The 16,997-nt window shown below is 42.6% G+C and overlaps 1 protein-coding gene across 8 annotated transcripts in view; it reads right to left on the reverse strand.

Annotated features, from left to right (window-relative positions):
- The window catches only part of DEPDC1B (DEP domain containing 1B), a 91,356-nt gene extending 81,640 nt beyond the window's left edge, over positions 1-9,716 (reverse strand). For all 8 annotated transcript variants that reach the window (XR_014831378.1, XR_014831377.1, XR_014831375.1 and 5 more), the window contains exon 1: positions 9,617-9,716. Coding sequence is in view for 2 of the 8 variants with exons in the window: in XM_013982691.3 (XP_013838145.3) it covers positions 9,617-9,664 (48 nt within the window). In the remaining 6 variants the exon portion in view is untranslated. The remainder of the gene's footprint in view (positions 1-9,616) is intronic.
- Positions 9,717-16,997: the final 7,281 nt, after the last annotated feature.

Below are 16,997 nucleotides of genomic sequence, written 5' to 3' on the forward strand. Positions count from 1 at the left end.
ACAGACTCTGAATCTTTCATTTTTCACCCACCTTCCTTTTGCAGTCAACTCTTCTGATTTCACTTTTTTCTTTCAATGGTAGTTCAGGCCTCAGCATCATCTTTTTTTTTTTTTTTTTTTTTTTTTTTTTGTCTTTTTGCCATTTCTTGGGCCGCTCCCACGGCATATGGAGGTTCCCAGGCTAGGGGTCTAATCGGAGCTGTAGCTGCCAGCCTACGCCAGAGCCACAGCAACGCGGGATCCGAGCCACGTCTGCAACCTATACCACAGCTCACGGCAACGCCGGATCATTAACCCACTGAGCAAGGGCAGGGACCGAACCTGCAATCTCATGGTTCCTAGTCGGATTCGCTAACCACTGCGCCACAACGGGAACTCCAGCATCATCTTTTTATTTTACCCAACACTGGCTCCTGTTTCTCCTCCAACCATACCTTTCTTCTATGTTTCTCTTCACACTTGCTACTCCCCAGTCCCCTCTGTACCTGTTATCCCATTTTGCTCCTCTCTTTGATGGCTTTCTCAGCCACAGTAACACCAGGTGCTTCAAGGGTCCAGGAAGGGTCTGCGCACTCTGGATATGCAACACCGGACACAAGAGAGCAGGGACTCAACAAGCAAACGCTTACCTGATCTTTCACTTTTCCTACTTTTTGTTGTTGGGGTTTTTTTGTTTTTGTAAGGGCCTCACCTGTGGCATATGGAAGTTCCCAAGCTAGGGGTTGAATCGGAGCTGCCCCTGCAGGCCTACACCACAGCCACAGCAACGCCAGATCCAAGCTGCATCTGTGACCTATGCCACATCTTGTGGCAATGCTGAATCCTTCATCCACTAAGAGAAGCCAGAGATGGAACCCTCTTTCTCATGGATACTAGTCAGGTTCTTAACCTGCTAAGCCACAATGGGAGCTCCTTTTCCTACTCTTTTAAACTACCTCCTGGGAGTTCCCATTGTGGCTCAGTGGTTAACAAATCCAAATAGGTACCATGAGGTTGAGGGTTCAATCCCTGGCCTTGCTCAGTCGGTTAAGGATCCGGCATTGCCGTGAGCTGTGGTGTAGGTCACAGACGCAGCTTGGATCTGACGTTGCTGTGGCTCTGGTATAGGCTGGCAGCTACAGCTCTGATTCGACCCCTAGCCTGGGAACCTTCATATGCCGCAGGTGCAGCCCCAGAAAAGACAAAATAAATAAATAAATAAATAAACAAACAAACTACCTTCTAACTTCATGCAATTTAATTCTGCTCTGATTCCCAATCATGTCTTCCTCCTCGCCAAATTCAAACACCTTTTTGCCCCATGCATGCCAATCTTCCTACTTTATTTAAGACTTATTATAAACCATGCTCCAAATTAAGCTGGTTCAGATTTAATTTTTTTTTTAACTTCTTAAAACCACACAAAGACAACACAAGCTGAATAGTAGGTTAACATATAGCCACGATTTCTAAAACCAAACATTCAAATCAAGAAAGGACAGAGGAGTTCCCATTGTGGCTCAGGGGATTAAAAACCCTGCTAGTACTCATGAAGATACAGATTCAATCTCTCGCCTTGCTCAGTGGGTTAAGGGATCTGGAATTGTCATGAGTTGTGTAGGTCGCAGACACTTGGCTCAGATCCAGCATTGCTATGGCTGTGGTGTAGGCTGGCATCTATAGCTCCAGTTCAACCCCTAGCCTGGGAACTTCCATACGCCGCAGGTATGGCCCTAAAAAGCAAAAACAGAAAAAGAAAAGATAGACAGGAGTTCCCACTGTGGTGCAGCAAGGTTAAGGATCCAGTATTGCCAGAACTATGGTATAGGTCACAGCACCAGCTTGGATTTGATCCTTGGCCCAGGAACTTCCATTTGCCATGGGTGTGGCAAAAAAAAAAAAAAAAAAAAAAAGAAAGAAAAGAAAAGAAAAAAGTAAAGGACAGACTCCAACAGAATAATGTAAAAACACTTACATGGGTACTTCACATAAAAGGATCTCCAAATTTACCATAACATATGCAAAGATGTTCAAGCTCGTTAATTAGCAGTGAAATGAAAAAGAAGTCTACAATGCAACACATACTTACTGAATAGCTAAAATGAAAGACAGGTAATACTAAGTAATAGTGGGAATGTGGAGCAACTGGAAATTTCATACATTGCCTGAGGGAATATAAATACATAGGTCGGTACAATCATTTTGCAAAACAAGTTGGCAATATCTACAAAAGCTAAATATATGCATAGCATATAACCCAGCAATTCCATTCTTAAGTATATATGCAACAGAAATATGTTCACCCAAAACCACACTGTTCACAATAGCGCTATTCTTTCTTCTTTCTTTTCAGGGCCATACCTTTGGCATATGGAAGTTTCCCAGGCCAGGGGTCAAACTGAAACTGACAGCCACAGCAATGCCAGATCCTTAACCCACTGAGCAAGGCCAGGGATCGAACCCGCATCCTCATTGATAATAGTTGCATTCTTAACCCACTGAGCTACAAACGGAATGCCAATAGCACTATTCTTAACAAACAAAAACAACATAACATAAGATAACTGTGATTTATTCATGCACTGGAATTCTACAGAACAATGAGAATAAACTATTGCTACATATAATAACATAGATGAATAACATAAATAAAAATATAATACTGACATAAGAAGGCCTTATATGAAAAACACTATATGATTATATTTGCATAAAGTTTAAAAGAAGGCAAAACCATTCTATGGAATTAGAAATCATAATAGTGGTTAGGAGTTCCCATCGTGGCTCAGCAGCAACGAACCTGACTGGCATCCATGAGGGCACAGGTTCGATCCCTGACCTCGCTCAGTGGGTTAAGGATCCAGCGTTGCCCTGAGCTGTGGTGTAGGTCGCAGATGCGGCTCGGATCCATGATGCTGTGACCCTGGCGTAGGCTGGCAGCTACAGCTCTGATTGTACCCCTAGCCTGGGAACCTCCACATGCCGTGGATGTAGGCCTTAAAAGAGAAAAAGACAGAAAAAAAAAAAATCATAATAGTGGTTAATTTGTATGGAGGTAGAGACTGGGAGGGGTGAGGGGACTTCTGGGGTGCTGGTAATGTCACTTTTTTTTTTTTTTTTTTTTTTGTCTTCTTGCCATTTCTTGGGCCACTCTCACGGCATATGGAGGTTCCCAAGCTAGGGGTCGAATTAGAGCTGTAGCCACCAGACTACACCAGAGCCACAGCAACACAGGATCTGAGCCGAGACTTCAAACTACACCACAGCTCACAGCAACGCCAGAACCTTAACCCACTGAGCAAGGCCAGGGATGGAACCGGCAACTTCATGGTTCCTAGTCAGATTCGTTAACCACTGAACCACAACGGGAACTTCAATGTCACATATCTTGATCTGGGCGTTGGTGCCATGGGGTGCTCATGTTGTGAAAACTCGCGAAGTTGTACACCTATAATTTGTGCGCTTTTCTGTACATTATGCTGAATAAAGCGCTAAAAACACAACACACATACACATATGCACATATGTGCTCATATATTAAAATCCTCCCTTGAGAGCAATCCATAATTTTAGATTACCAATCTGAAAGTTGATAAACATGAGCTAGCTGATTGTGCTGGTAAATTGAATGTGGAAGAGAATAGCAAGGGAAGCAGGAGAAGAAACAAATGAGTGGAAGAAAGAGGAACTGAATGCAAACAGGAAAAACAGGGCAAACTGGCTAAAACAAAATAATGAACAGTGAGAGCCCATGAAAAGTCCATGAATGCTGATTTAAGTTTGACAATCTCCCCACCTCCCTCACCAGGATACTGTGAAGTCTCGTAAGATCATGGCTATAAAGACCCTTTGTAAAAGATAAAGCAAGTTCCCGTAATGGCGCAGCGGAGACAATCCAACTAGGAACCATGAGGTTGCGGGTTTGATCCCTGGCCTCGCCAGTGGGTTAAGGATCCAGCGTTGCATTGCCGTGAGCTGTGGTGTAGGCCACAGACAGGGTTCGTTCGGATCCACCGTTGCTGAGGCTGTGGTGTAGGCCGACAGCTGTAGCTCCCATTTGACCCCTAGTCTGGGAACTTCCATATGCCACAGGTGCATCCCTTAAAAAAAAAAAAAAAAAAAAAAGACATGGCTCTCTGGGACCCAGTATTCTAAAATATAAGTAAATATGCCTATTATTTTACTTATGCTGGTTAACAGTTCATCTACTTGTCACTTTGATTACAGAATAATGCACATTGTAGCATTAAATGCAGAAGTATAGACAAGAGTTTGCCCTCTATCCAATCCCATATACCTATTGATCATACACACATATATATAGAATGTATGTATGTGATGCTTATTATCACTGTTTGCTTCCTTTTTTAAAGCAATGAGATCAATACACACATACATATAGAATTTATGTATGTGATGCTTATTATCACTGTTTGCTTCCTTTTTTAAAGCAATGAGATCAATTGCAATGAGATAATGTACATATTGTCCTACAACTTGCTTTTGCATTAAACATATCAGGATCTTCGTGTCAGTACCCACAGATCTAGCTCATTCTTATGAATCAATGAGTTTCATAACTTACTCAAATATTTTCCAACTGATGGGCATGCAGCTGTTTCTAGTTTGTCGTTGCACAAGTATATTCTTGTTTACATAACCTACGATACCAATGCTTTTATTTATTTTTGATCGATTTCTAGAGTATCAGCGTATTTAAACTAGCTGTAGTAATTCACATTCCCACCAATACTGTATAAGCCTTATCTTATTTCCTGCCTTATCTTCGGCCATTCTTAGATACACCTTTCTTCTTATGTCTGTCAATCTATGTATAAGAAATTTTATCTCTATATTTTGTTTGCATTTTCCTGCCTTTATTTTCATTTCTTCATTTGAGACTTGCCATTTTTCTACTGGGTTGTCTTTCTTTTTTCTTTAATCAATTTTAAGATTTATTTAGGAGTTCCCATTGTGGCACAGCAGAAAAGAATCTGACTAGGAACCATGAGGTTGCGGGTTCGATCAGTGGGTTAAGGATCTGGCATTGCCATGAGCTGTGGTGCAGGTCGCAGACACGGCTCAGATCCTTCATTGCTGTGGCATAGGCCAGCAGCTGTAGCTCAGGCCGGCAGCGTAGCTCCAATTTGACCACTAGCCTGGCAACCTCCATATGCCACAGGTATGGCCCTAAAAAGCAAAAAAAAAAAAAGTTACTCTATTTTGCTCAGTTCAGGGTCCCCACACCTGAGGACAGTGCCTGACATTTAATACTCGTGTTTAATAAATATGCATTGAATGAATAAATATAGAATATTAATCCTTCCAACTATATTAGAAATGTTTTCTCTTCACTTTGCCATTTGTTTATGCCATTTCTAGCTATAAAAAGGTTTTGTTGTTGATGACAATATTGTTTATTAGTTTGGCCATGCCTGAGGCATGCAGAAATTCCCAAGGATCAAACCCTCACCAACAGTAGCAACACAAGCCACAGCAGTGACAAGGAGATCCTTAACCCACTGAGCCACCAGGGAACTCCTGATGTTATTTTTTTAAGGAAACAAATAGATATTTTCTTCATAGCTTCAAGGTTTATTCACTTAAAGTTTCCTCAGAGTTCCCCTTGTGGCTCAGCGGTAATGAACTCTACTTGCATCCATGAGGATGAGGGTTTAATCCCTGGCCTTGCTCAGAGGGTTAAAGATCCAGCAATGCCATGACCTGTGGTGTAGGTCACAGACGAAGCTCAGATCCCACACTGCTGTGGCTGTGGTGTAGGCCAGCAGCTGCAGCTCCAATTCCACCCCTAGCCTTGGAACCTCCATAAGCTACAGGTGCAGCCCTAAAAAAGAAAAAAAGTTTCACCATCCTGAGGTATTAAAAATATTTATCAAGTTTTGCTTTTGATATTTTAGAGAGATTTTAATATTTAATGGGAGGAGAGAGATCTCTAACTTTATTTTCTCCCAATGCTAACTTTTTCTCACTGAATTGAAATGTTAAGTTACCTTACAAATTACAGTTTCTGGAGTTCCCGTCGTGGCGCAGTGGTTAACGAATCCGACTAGGAACCATGAGGTTGCGGGTTCGGTCCCTGCGCTTGCTCAGTGGGTTAACAATCCGGCGTTGCCGTGAGCTGTGGTGTAGGTGCATTGCTGTGGCTCTGGTGTAGGCCGGTGGCTACAGCTCCAATTAGACCCCTAGCCTGGGAACCTCCATATGCCGCGGAAGCAGCCCAAAGAAATAGCAAAAAGGCAAAAAAAAAAAGAAAAAAAAAATTACAGTTTCTTTTCTTTTCTTTTTTGGGAGTGGGGGTGGTAAAGGAGAAAAAGATAGCTTTATTGCTTTGCCAGGCAAAGGGGACCACAGCAGGCTAATGCCTTAAAGACTGCAGCCCATCTTGATTCTGCTTCCAAAACTCTCTTTTTATCCCACTGAGCTATTTATCTATTTCTGTGCAATACTACGCAAGTGTGATTACAGTCAATTAATACTAAAGTTAAACTTCTGGTAGGTCAAAGCCAGCAATATAAATAAAACACTGAGTATTGAAATGTGTTTCCTGTTCTTTTCTCCTGAACATTTATTCCATTACTTTACTTCTTAGTACCAAAAATATTATGATAGTGGTACTATAATGTAGCGACTGGTCAGGGATGTGAGAGACAAACAAATGCTAGATCTAGATGAACTTGATCAAGACACTTCACCTGTTTAGGTCTCAATAAAATGAGAGAATTGGAAGAGTTCCTGTTATGGCTCAGTAGTAATGAACTCGACTAATATCCATGAGGACGCAGGTTCGATCCCTGGCCTTGTTCAGTGAGTTAAAGATCAGGCATTGCCATAAGCTGTGGTATAGGTTGCAAAGCAGCTCAGATCCATGTTGCTATGGTATAGGCTGGGCAGCTACAGCTCTAATTCAACCCTTGGCCTGGGAACTTCCATATGCTGTGGGTGCAGCCCTAAAAAAAGACCAAATAAATAAATAAATAAATATGAGAGAATTCAACTAGGTAATCTTTAGAATTCATTCAAACTCTCAGATTCAGTGATAGCTTTAAGTCTTTTAAAGTTTACCAGTTGCATCAGGTGATACAGACAACTCAAAATCAAGTTCTAAGAAAGGATCAGCATACTTAAGCAGTCTTCAGAAAAAGCGATTTTCTTTCTCATTATTTCTTCTTAAATAATGAACTATTTATATGTGGGCTACGAAAAATGAAAGCTATTTCAATGAAGATGAACAAGTGTTTCCATACTCACCATGAACTAACTTAGAGTCTGTCCTTTGATTTGGAGCATAGATATCTACCCAGTCCATAAAATGTTACTTTCAGATAAGACTTTGGCGCCCTAGAAAATGGAGCTATTCATGGTTTGAGAAGATGCAGTGACCCATGAAAGGAGGAAGTAAAGGCCTACTCTTTGTAAGCCAAAAGATTTACCTCCAGTGTTTCCTGAAGATTAGCTTGAGGGTGATGGGAGAAGAGGGAAAGGATAAACGAGGAAGAAAAAGGAGGAAAAGCCAATGGGGTAGATTAGTAAAGAGGACCCATCACAAGCTTTATGATTTACCTGATAAAAGCTTCAAAACACAATTGAATTATGCTTGGGGAAACATTTTACAATGGGGCAAAAGCACTTGTAATTACTAGGGAGATCACTGATAAATCTCACTTTAAAGTAATTTTCAGCCGTGCCTGTGGCCCTAAAGAAAAAAACAAATAAATAAGTAAAGCAATTCTCACTTTAAAAAAAAAAAAAAAAAACTATTGTTTTCCATGTTTTCAAATATCTTAGTTGAAGATCAAGATTCTCGAAAAAATGTTGAGAACTGAATTGACAAGTAGAAATTATGGTGAAACTGAGATGTTTTTATTCATTATTCACATAATTTAATTTTCTCCTTAACTTCAGTAGTCTTGGCTAAATTTGACTTGAATATCACTTAAGGACTGAAGACTTTTGAAGAACAAAGTACTTTTTTCGTAAATTCCTTTGATAATATTTTAATGTGATTCAGAATCAAGAATATCTTTCATGGGAGTTCCCATTGTAGCGCAAAGGAAACGAATCCGACTAATATCCATGGGTTCAATCCTTGGCCTCATTCGGTGGGTCAGGGATCCCACATTGCTGTGGCTGTGGTGTAGTCCCACAGCTATAGCTCCAAATCGACCCCTAGTCAGAGAACTTTCATATGCCATGGGTCCAGCCCTAAAAAGACAAAAAAAAAAAAAAAAAAAAAAAGTCTTTCACGACTTCCTGCTGTGGTTCAGCGATTAACGAATCTGACTAGCATCCATGAGGACGCAGGTTTGATCCTGGCCTATCTCAGTGGGTTAAGGATCTGGCATTGCCGTGAGCTGTAGGATAGGTCTCAGACTCGGCTCAGATCCTGCCTTGCTGTGGCTGCAGATAGGCCAGCAGCTACAGCTCCAATTTGACCCCTAGCCTGAGAACCTCCATATGTTGAGGGTGAGGCCCTAAAAAGCAAAATAAATACATAAATAAATCAATAAATAAATACCATAAATAAGAAACACTATTAAAAAAAAAGAAGAAAAAACTGTTCACTCCCTGCAACCACCATCCATACCTTTTAGACAACAGCCCCAAGGAAAACCTGAATTTAGGTGTTGAAATTTTTTTTTAATGAATGAATCATTATGGGTGTCTGTAGCAGAATGTTTGCAAAGAGTGCAAAAACTCCTCCTATCCTGTTCTCACTCTTTCTGGAAATCCACTAGGCTGCATAGAACAATGAGCCTAATTCCAAAGTCAGCTGTCGCCAGAAGAGGTGAAGACCAAGGAGAGCAGTCCCTTCCTCCCAAATCACCATTAAGCTTTCACAGAAAGTCATCTGTAACCAGCCAGGGACATTATCAAATTATCACCACTTATTCCACCACGTAATCCGTTGAAACGGAAATCGCTAAAATCACAAAAGCTCCAGGTCACAAAGATAGGAAGTATGCCTCAGAACTGTGATTACCAAATATCTTCACCCAGGAAAAAAGGCAGCAACCATGGCCATCAGGGTCAGCAAAGGCTCTTTAAAACCACCAGTCCGGGGCCACACCCCTCTTTAAGGTGGGTGCTGACAAAAACAGAAACGTCAGGAGCCGGAAACTGCCAGGGCGATTCTCTTATATTGTGGGCACCGTTAGAACCTCAAGTGTCACCACAATTGGCACTCAGGACGGATACACGCCCTGCCAGGACTTCAGCGAAGGGTGAGAGTTACAGGAGGTGGGTGGCCCTAAAGTCACGGACTGGGCCTTTCCTCTCCCAGCTGGAGGCGCTGGACTCCGGAGGGCAAGGAGAAGGGAGCGGGAGTGTCACCCTTGTTTTCCCGGAGCTTTAAATTGGGAGAAGCCGTTGATTGGCGACAACCCAGCCAATTTCTCGGGATTAAAGCTGCCCCCTCCCCCCGACAGGAGGGGGCCGGCTGGTTAGCCTTTCTTTGGGCATCTGCCAGGAACACCGCCGCGGACCTGAAACACCTCCGCCCCCAGACCTAGGTAGGCCTGGCCTGCCCTGAAGAAGCTAGGACTGAGTACGCGGTTGGCAGTCAGGCCAGAGATCGCGGAGCCGGAGGCTCCGCCCAGACTCCCGCACGTATACTCACCAGCTTGGTGGCCCGGTATGGCCCAGGCCCCACGATGCGGTGCTCCATGGCCCTCACGCAGCCGGGGCTGCAGCCGCACCAAGTGGAATCCCCGAAAGCCCCAGGCGCCGCAGTTTGAATCCTGAGCGTGCGCGCTTCGGGCGCTGATTGGGCGGCGCGGCGGCACGTGACGGGAACTGAGGGGCGGGACCGCCGGTAACCCAGGGAGCGGGAGGTGGGCGTCTCCTCGGAGACCTCCCGCAGGCTTGCGATCATTAGGCTCACAGCTACAGTGGAGGAGCCCCCGCACCCAGTCGCAGGCAGTCTCCGCACGAAGGATCGATGGACCTGTGTAATTCAGTGACCGAAGCCGAGCCGCACTGAATAGATAAATTCCTGTCCACCCTTCCAAGTGCACCGTGAACCTGGCGGTGCAACTGAGATTGGGAGAAGCAGGTGGTGAAATGAGGCGAGTGGACAGACTCTTCAAATGGAGGAACGCTTGAAAAAGCTAGATAAGAGCACTTGGCCACAGGGAGTGTCGACAGCGAATTAGAACACTAAAGAGCTGGGAAAGAGCCCGATTCAGCTTCCTGTGTAGTTTTTTGTTGTTGTTGTTGTTGTTTGTTTTTTGTGTGTTTTTTGTGGGGTTTTTTGTTTTTTGTTTTTTTTTTTTTTTTTTTTGGTAGACTCATCTTTCCCTGGAATTTTTCTTTGTTTTTTTGGACTGGACTGAAATTTTCAGTCTTTTGCCACAGGGCTGTGAGCCTTTTTTTTTTGCTGCTTAGAATTTTCCCGCTAGGAATTGATTGTCTAATTTGCAATTGTTTAAAGGGACAAATGAAGTCACCACTCTATACCTACTACTAGAGTTCAAAATTCAAATCTGGTCACCTGAGCGAGTATTCAGGATGCAATATCATGAGAAAGAGCAAAGGATCAGACTCCCACCCTCTGTTAATACTCTTCCTCCCTTTGCTGCTTTAGGTATGTCCTCAGCTGCATTTTAGAAAGCCCTCAAAATTCCTGAGATGATACATATATATTACTTTTGTAATCAGAAAAGGCAATACAGGAGTTCCCATCTTCCACGTGGCTCAGAGGAAACAAATCTAGCAGCCATGAGGACACAAATTCCATCCCTGACCTCCATCAGTGGGTTAAGGATCCTGAGATGCCCTGAGCTGTGGTGTAGGTCAAAGATGCTGTCAGATCCCCTGTTTCAGTGGCTCTGGTGTAGGCCAGCAGCTGTAGCTCCAATTGGGCACCTAGCCTGGGAACCTCTATATGCCATGGGTGTGGCCCTAGAAAGACAAAATGACAAGAAAGGAAGGAAGGAAGGGGAGTTCCCGTTGTGACTCAGTGGTTAACGAATCCAACTAGAACCATGAGGTTGTGGGTTCAATCCCTGGCCTCGCTCAGTGGGTTAAGGATCTGGTGTTGCTGTGAGCTGTGGTGTAGGTCTTAGACATGGCTCTGATCTGGAGTTGCTGTGGCTGTGGCTTAGGCCAGCAGATGTAGCTCCAATTAGACCCCTAGCATGGGAACCTCCATATGCCATGGGCGCGGCCCTAGAAAAGACAAAAAAAAAAAAAAAAAAGGAGGGAAGAAAACATTATGCCCTGCTTCCTGAGCATTTTCTGAAGAGTCTGTCATGAACCGTAGACAATAAATATAATTCCTTTTACTGGAAAGGCATATCTCCCAATAATCCACATATCAGAGGCCACTGAGACAGTCTTTGTGAATGTAGTTTAAACTGGGCAGCTGATCATCTACCAGCTTTTCAGCATCACATAAAAATAACTGAGAAATTTCTCACCCTCTCTCTGCCCTAAAATATCAGTGCTTTCTGTCTCTTGCCCTAGGCAACATGATGATCCTCTTTGGGTTCTCACCTCACAGTCTTTGCTGGCTTCCCCCGCCAGGAACATTCTTGCCCCAGTACTTTGCAAGGCCGTCTCTCACCATTCAGGTCTCAAATCATATGCTGCCAACTTTAGAAAAGCCTTCCTCGACCTTCCTGTATAGAAAAGCCACACACACACACACACACACACACACACACACACACACTCACACACTCTTGCACCATTTTATTTCCTTCTGAGCACTTAAATATATTTACTTATTTTTTTTATCTTCTACCTCTAGGATAATGGTTATCAAATGAAGGAGCTCCAGCTTCTGGGAGCATCTGGGGCATTTGTTAGGTTTTCTGGTTTTCAAAAAGAGAGGAGGGCCACACTGGTATTTTGGGGGTAGAGACTAGGGGAGAGATATCCTCTGATTCTTAAGTCAGGGCACACAACCTACAATTGGCCCATGTTCTGTGTGATTTTTAGTGTCCATTGGATACTCAGGTAAGTGAAAAACCTGTTTGTAATTATCTGAGCCTAGAACCTAACTCTGTTTTACGTGTAAAATAAAGAATAGTTTGAGCCAGGAGTTCCTGTTGTGGCTCAGTGGTTGACAAAACTGACTAGTATCCATGAGGACGCAGGTTCGATCCCTGGCCTTAATCAGTGGGTTAGGATCCAGTGTTGCCCTGAGTTGTGGTGTAGGTCACAGACTAGGCTCAGATCCTGAGTTGCTGTGGCTGTGGTGTAGGCTAGCAGCTAAAGCTCCAATTTGACCCCTAGCCTGGGAACCTCCATATGCAACGGGGTGTGGCCCTAAAAAGACAAAAGACAAAAAAGAAAAAAAAAAAAAAAAAAAAGAATAGTTTGGGCCAGTTTGAATGCACACTGAAGTTTCCAGGAATATCATACTCTGTCTCGTTTGGGACTGTACTAAAAGTTTTTCACCATGTCACAAGATCATCAATGATGGCAGTGCAGTTTGTGATGTTTAAAACATATTTGGGTCATTCTGTATCTGTAACTGCTCAGTTCATGGAAATTATAAATAAAGATGCTATATACTTACTTAGTCCTTATTTCAAAATACCAAATATAAGGGAAAATTACAACAATATTTAGTTGGCTTTATCTTTACTTCTCTTTAAGCCAAATTAATTTTTATAAGAAGATGTAAGTACTTGCCTATTTCATTATTTCTTTCTGATGTAATCATGCTTAGGTATTTATTTAAAAAAAAAATTGGGGAGTTCCCGTCGTGGCGCAGTGGTTAACGAATCCGACTAGGAACCACAAGGTTTCGGGTTCGGTCCCTGCCCTTGCTCAGTGGGTTAACGATCCGGCGTTGCCGTGAGCTGTGGTGTAGGTTGCGGACGCGGCTCGGATCCCGCGTTGCTGTGGCTCTGGCGTAGGCCTGTGGCTACAGCTCCGATTCGACCCCTAGCCTGGGAACCTCCATATGCCGTGGTGTGGCCCTAAAAAAGACAAAAGACACACAAAAAAAAAAATGTTGGCCACCCCTGTGGCATGCAGAAAAGTTTCCAGCCCAAGGATCTAACTCATGCCACAGCAGCCACCCGAGCTGCTGCATTGACTACATTGGATCCTTAACCCACTGAAAACTCTGATATTTAGTTAAACTTTGAAATGAATATTGTTTTATTATAAATTACTTCCTTTAAATTTTACTTTGCACAAAAGAATATTGTGTTAATTTTCATTACGTGTAGGTATATATGTATGCATGGCCATTTATGAATTTTATTTCAGCAGAATAAAAAAAGTACTGGCCCTGATCCAGCTGTGAACCTTTGCTCTGTCCAGATTATACACCCCATGAGATCAGGGACTCTTGTTTCCCACTGTAACCCAATTTTAAGAACAGTATCTTAAAAAAAAAAAAAAAAAAAAAAAAAAAAAAATTGGCCACACCTGCAGCACATGGAAGTTCCCAAGCCAGGGGTCAAGCCACAGCCACTGTAGAAGCGATGCCCTGCAGTTACGTTGTGAGCCACAAGGGAAGCCCAACCGTATCTGATACATAGAAAATACTCAATAAAAAATTTTTAATGTATGATATATCTGTTTTAATGTAAACATTTTTTAATTTATCAGGTAAAATCGAAGAAGTTACTGTTGTGGCTCAGCAGGTTAAGAACTCCGCTAGCATCCATGAGAATGCGAGTTGGATCCCTGGCCTTGCTCAGTGGGTTAATGATCTTGTGTTGCTACGAGCTGCGGCCTTGGTCACAGATGAGGCTGGGATTCAACCCCTAGCTTGCGAACTTCCAATATGCCACAGGTGTGGCCCTAAAAAGACAAAAAAAAAAAAAAAAAAAAAAAATTTGAAGCAGGAGGGAAATTCTGCAGTTGATGCTCTTGCTCTCCATGCCTGAGCATAGCACAATCTTCCCTCCAAATCCATACCTATCCCAAAGGAATAAGCACCAAACAAAACAAAACAAAACGCTGTTTTTTTGTCCAATAGACTCAGCATTACTCTAACTGAATATTTATCTCTGACTTAGCTACTAGGATCTTGGACCCAAATTTGTGGACATTTCCTAACAACTATAAAGAATGTAATGGTAAGTTATATTTTATTTTTCTACTTTTATTTTCTACTTATTCTCTGGCATTAAATAAATACATTATAAGCTGATTTAGTTCCTTCTTGGAAAGCGACACCCACTATTTGTAAGAAATAAATTATAATCTTTATATTTGTAAAACTGCTTTCCCAGTTTTGTCATGTTATCTCCCTTAATCCTCAGAATTATATGGATATGTGAATATGAATGATCCCATCCTACTATTGATTAAGCTAAACTTAGAGAGGTTAAGTGACTTTGCTTAACCCAAGAGGTTAAGTATCCCACAGCCAGTAATTGACAGACCTTAGACTTGAACCCAGACCTTCTACTGCCAAAACCTGTGGAGTGGAGTTTGTTTTGCTTTGATTTGGCTGCTTATTTGGGTTGCAATGCCTTCAGAATCAAAAAGGATAATTTTCCAAAGACAAAGTAGAATTTCAGGAACTCTCACTGTGGCACAAAGGAATCCCAGGCTTGGCACAGTGGGTTAAGGATCCAGTGTTGCCACAGCTGTGGTTAGGTCACATCTGCAGCTCAGATCTGATCCCTGGCTTGAGAGCTCCATATGCCGTGGGGCAGCCAAAAATGAAAAAAACAAACAAAAAGAGTAGAATTTCACTTTTATATTGATGTAAAGATGCATTTCAAGAAGGGAGGAAGGAGAGAGTTCCTGTTGTGGCTCAGTAATAACGAACCCTGCTAGGATCCATGAGGATGCAGGGTTGATCCTTGGCCTCAATCAGCGGATTAAAGATCCACATTGCGGTGAGCTGTGGTCTAATTTGCAGATGGAGCTTGGATCCCGTGTTGCTGTGACTGTGGTGTAGGCCGGCAGCTACAGCCCCAATTCAACTCCTAGCCTGGGAACTTCGATATGCCACAGGTATGGCCCTAAAAAGAAAAAAAAATTTTTTTTAAAGAGGGGGAGGGAAGATGTCAAACTTTTATAAGTTTATCCAAAAGACCCTTCCTGAGAATCAGTTTCATAAAAATTACTCACTAGAGTTCTTTTCAACCCTGTGATTATGGTTTGGCTTGTTATTATGTTTGTACTAATTGGGACTAATCACATATGAAATATGTAAAATTTAATCAGAATCTACCCCCCAAGAAAACTGAATTCTCAGTTATGTCTCAGTTAAATAATTACAGGTGTAGCAATTTTTTTCTTTATTTCTTTTTAGGTCCACACCTACGGCATATGAAAGTTCCCAGGCAAGGGGTCTAATCAGAGCTGCTGATGCTGGCCTACACCACAGCAACAGCAACACAGGATCCGAGTCACATTTGCAACCCACACCACAGCTCACAGTAACCCCCAGATCCCTTAACCCATTGAGCAAGGCCAGGGATCAAACCTGCATCCTCATGGATAACTAGTCAGGCTCATTACTGATGAGCCACAATGGGAACTTCTGACAAGTGGAGCTATTTTATTTATTTATTTTTTGCTTGTTTTTAAGGCAGTATCCACGGCATATGGAGGTGCCCAGGCTAGGGGTCTAATCAGAGCTGTAGCCACTGGCCTACGCCACAGCCACAGCAACTCCAGATCCGAGCCATCTGTGACCTACAGCACAGCTCACAGCAACACCATATCCTTAACCCACTGAGTGAGGCCAAATCTGCAACCTCATGGTTCCTAGTCGGATTCGCTTCTGCTGCTCCACGATGGGAACTCCAAGTGCAGCAATTTTAATATATGTTTGTGCATACTTTTCTTGGCATATCTAGGTGTGAGGTCATTAAGATTCTGTAGGCGTTCTGACTCAGACTCAGAACATTCTATAAGGTATTAGCATGTTGAGAACAGGCAGTTTCACCCTCACCGCCTAACCTGTTAATGATGTTAGGAAATTCCAAGCTGTGGAGCAAAAAGCAACATAGGCCTCAAGTATATTACTTGGTTGGAAGCGCGGTTTCTCAATCACACTGAGTAGGGGGCAGTTGTGAGCCATGCCTTCACTCCTCAGTGGATTCCTGACTGCTCCATGCAGTCTTTCTCCTGCCTGAAAGGTCTCCCAGCTGCTTGGGTGGGTCATTTTGAAATTCCTCTTGTGAAACCCAAGTCATTCCCTGCTTACTTTCAACCTTAGCCTTTCAGACTGTACTATAACTACATTTAGTTGTGTTTGTTGGCATTTAAGCCATCAAAACTGTTCATTTGCCAAAGTTCTTAAAAGTTGTAAAATCTGTGACTTGATTTCCATGGCTGTTGGTCTGTACTGTCACTATTCTATTAGGAAATGTTCCTCCAGGGGTTGGATTAATACTGTTCACTAATTAATCCGGGAGTATCATATTATTTGGGGTCTGAATAAAGAAGAAAGGATAAAAATATATAGAAAATATAAAGCCATCCTATTTCAATGAAATTGTGGAATATTTTTGTTTCAGTATTAAAAAAATAAATGCCCCAGGAAGTTTCTATTGTGGCTCAGTGGTAACGAGCCCAACTAGTATCCGTGAGGATGTAGGTTCGATCTCTGGCCTTGTTCAGTGGGTTAAGGATCCATCATTGCCCTGAGCTATGGTGTGGGTCACAGATGCAGCTCAGATCCCACATTGCTGTGGCTGTGGCATAGGCTGGCAGCTGTAGCTCCAATTCCACTCCTAGCCTGGGAATTTCCATATGCCGTAGGTACAGCCCTACAAATGACAAGAAGAAGAACTTTTTGAAACTTGCTCATTCATTTGTTGAATGTTACTATGTGCCAAGCACTGTACCAACCAAATTTATTTATTTTTTTCTACTAGAGTATTGCAACAGTATCCCTAGCTGGTTTTCCTGTTTCCACTCCACACCCATCCTGGTCCATTATCCACACAGTGGCCAGAGTGATGTTTAAAAAACCCTGCTTGAGATCCTGACCCACTCAAAACAGGAACTCCTTGAAATTTTTAACTGAGGAAATACATGCAAATTTCTTAGAAGTCTGTTTCTCTTGT

The sequence above is a fragment of the Sus scrofa genome, chromosome 16 (genome assembly GCF_054392235.1).
Source record: "Sus scrofa isolate SSC_HxYL_T2T_F1_AM1 chromosome 16, Sscrofa_HxYL_maternal_Yorkshire_Landrace_v2.0, whole genome shotgun sequence".
NCBI lineage: Eukaryota > Metazoa > Chordata > Mammalia > Artiodactyla > Suidae > Sus > Sus scrofa.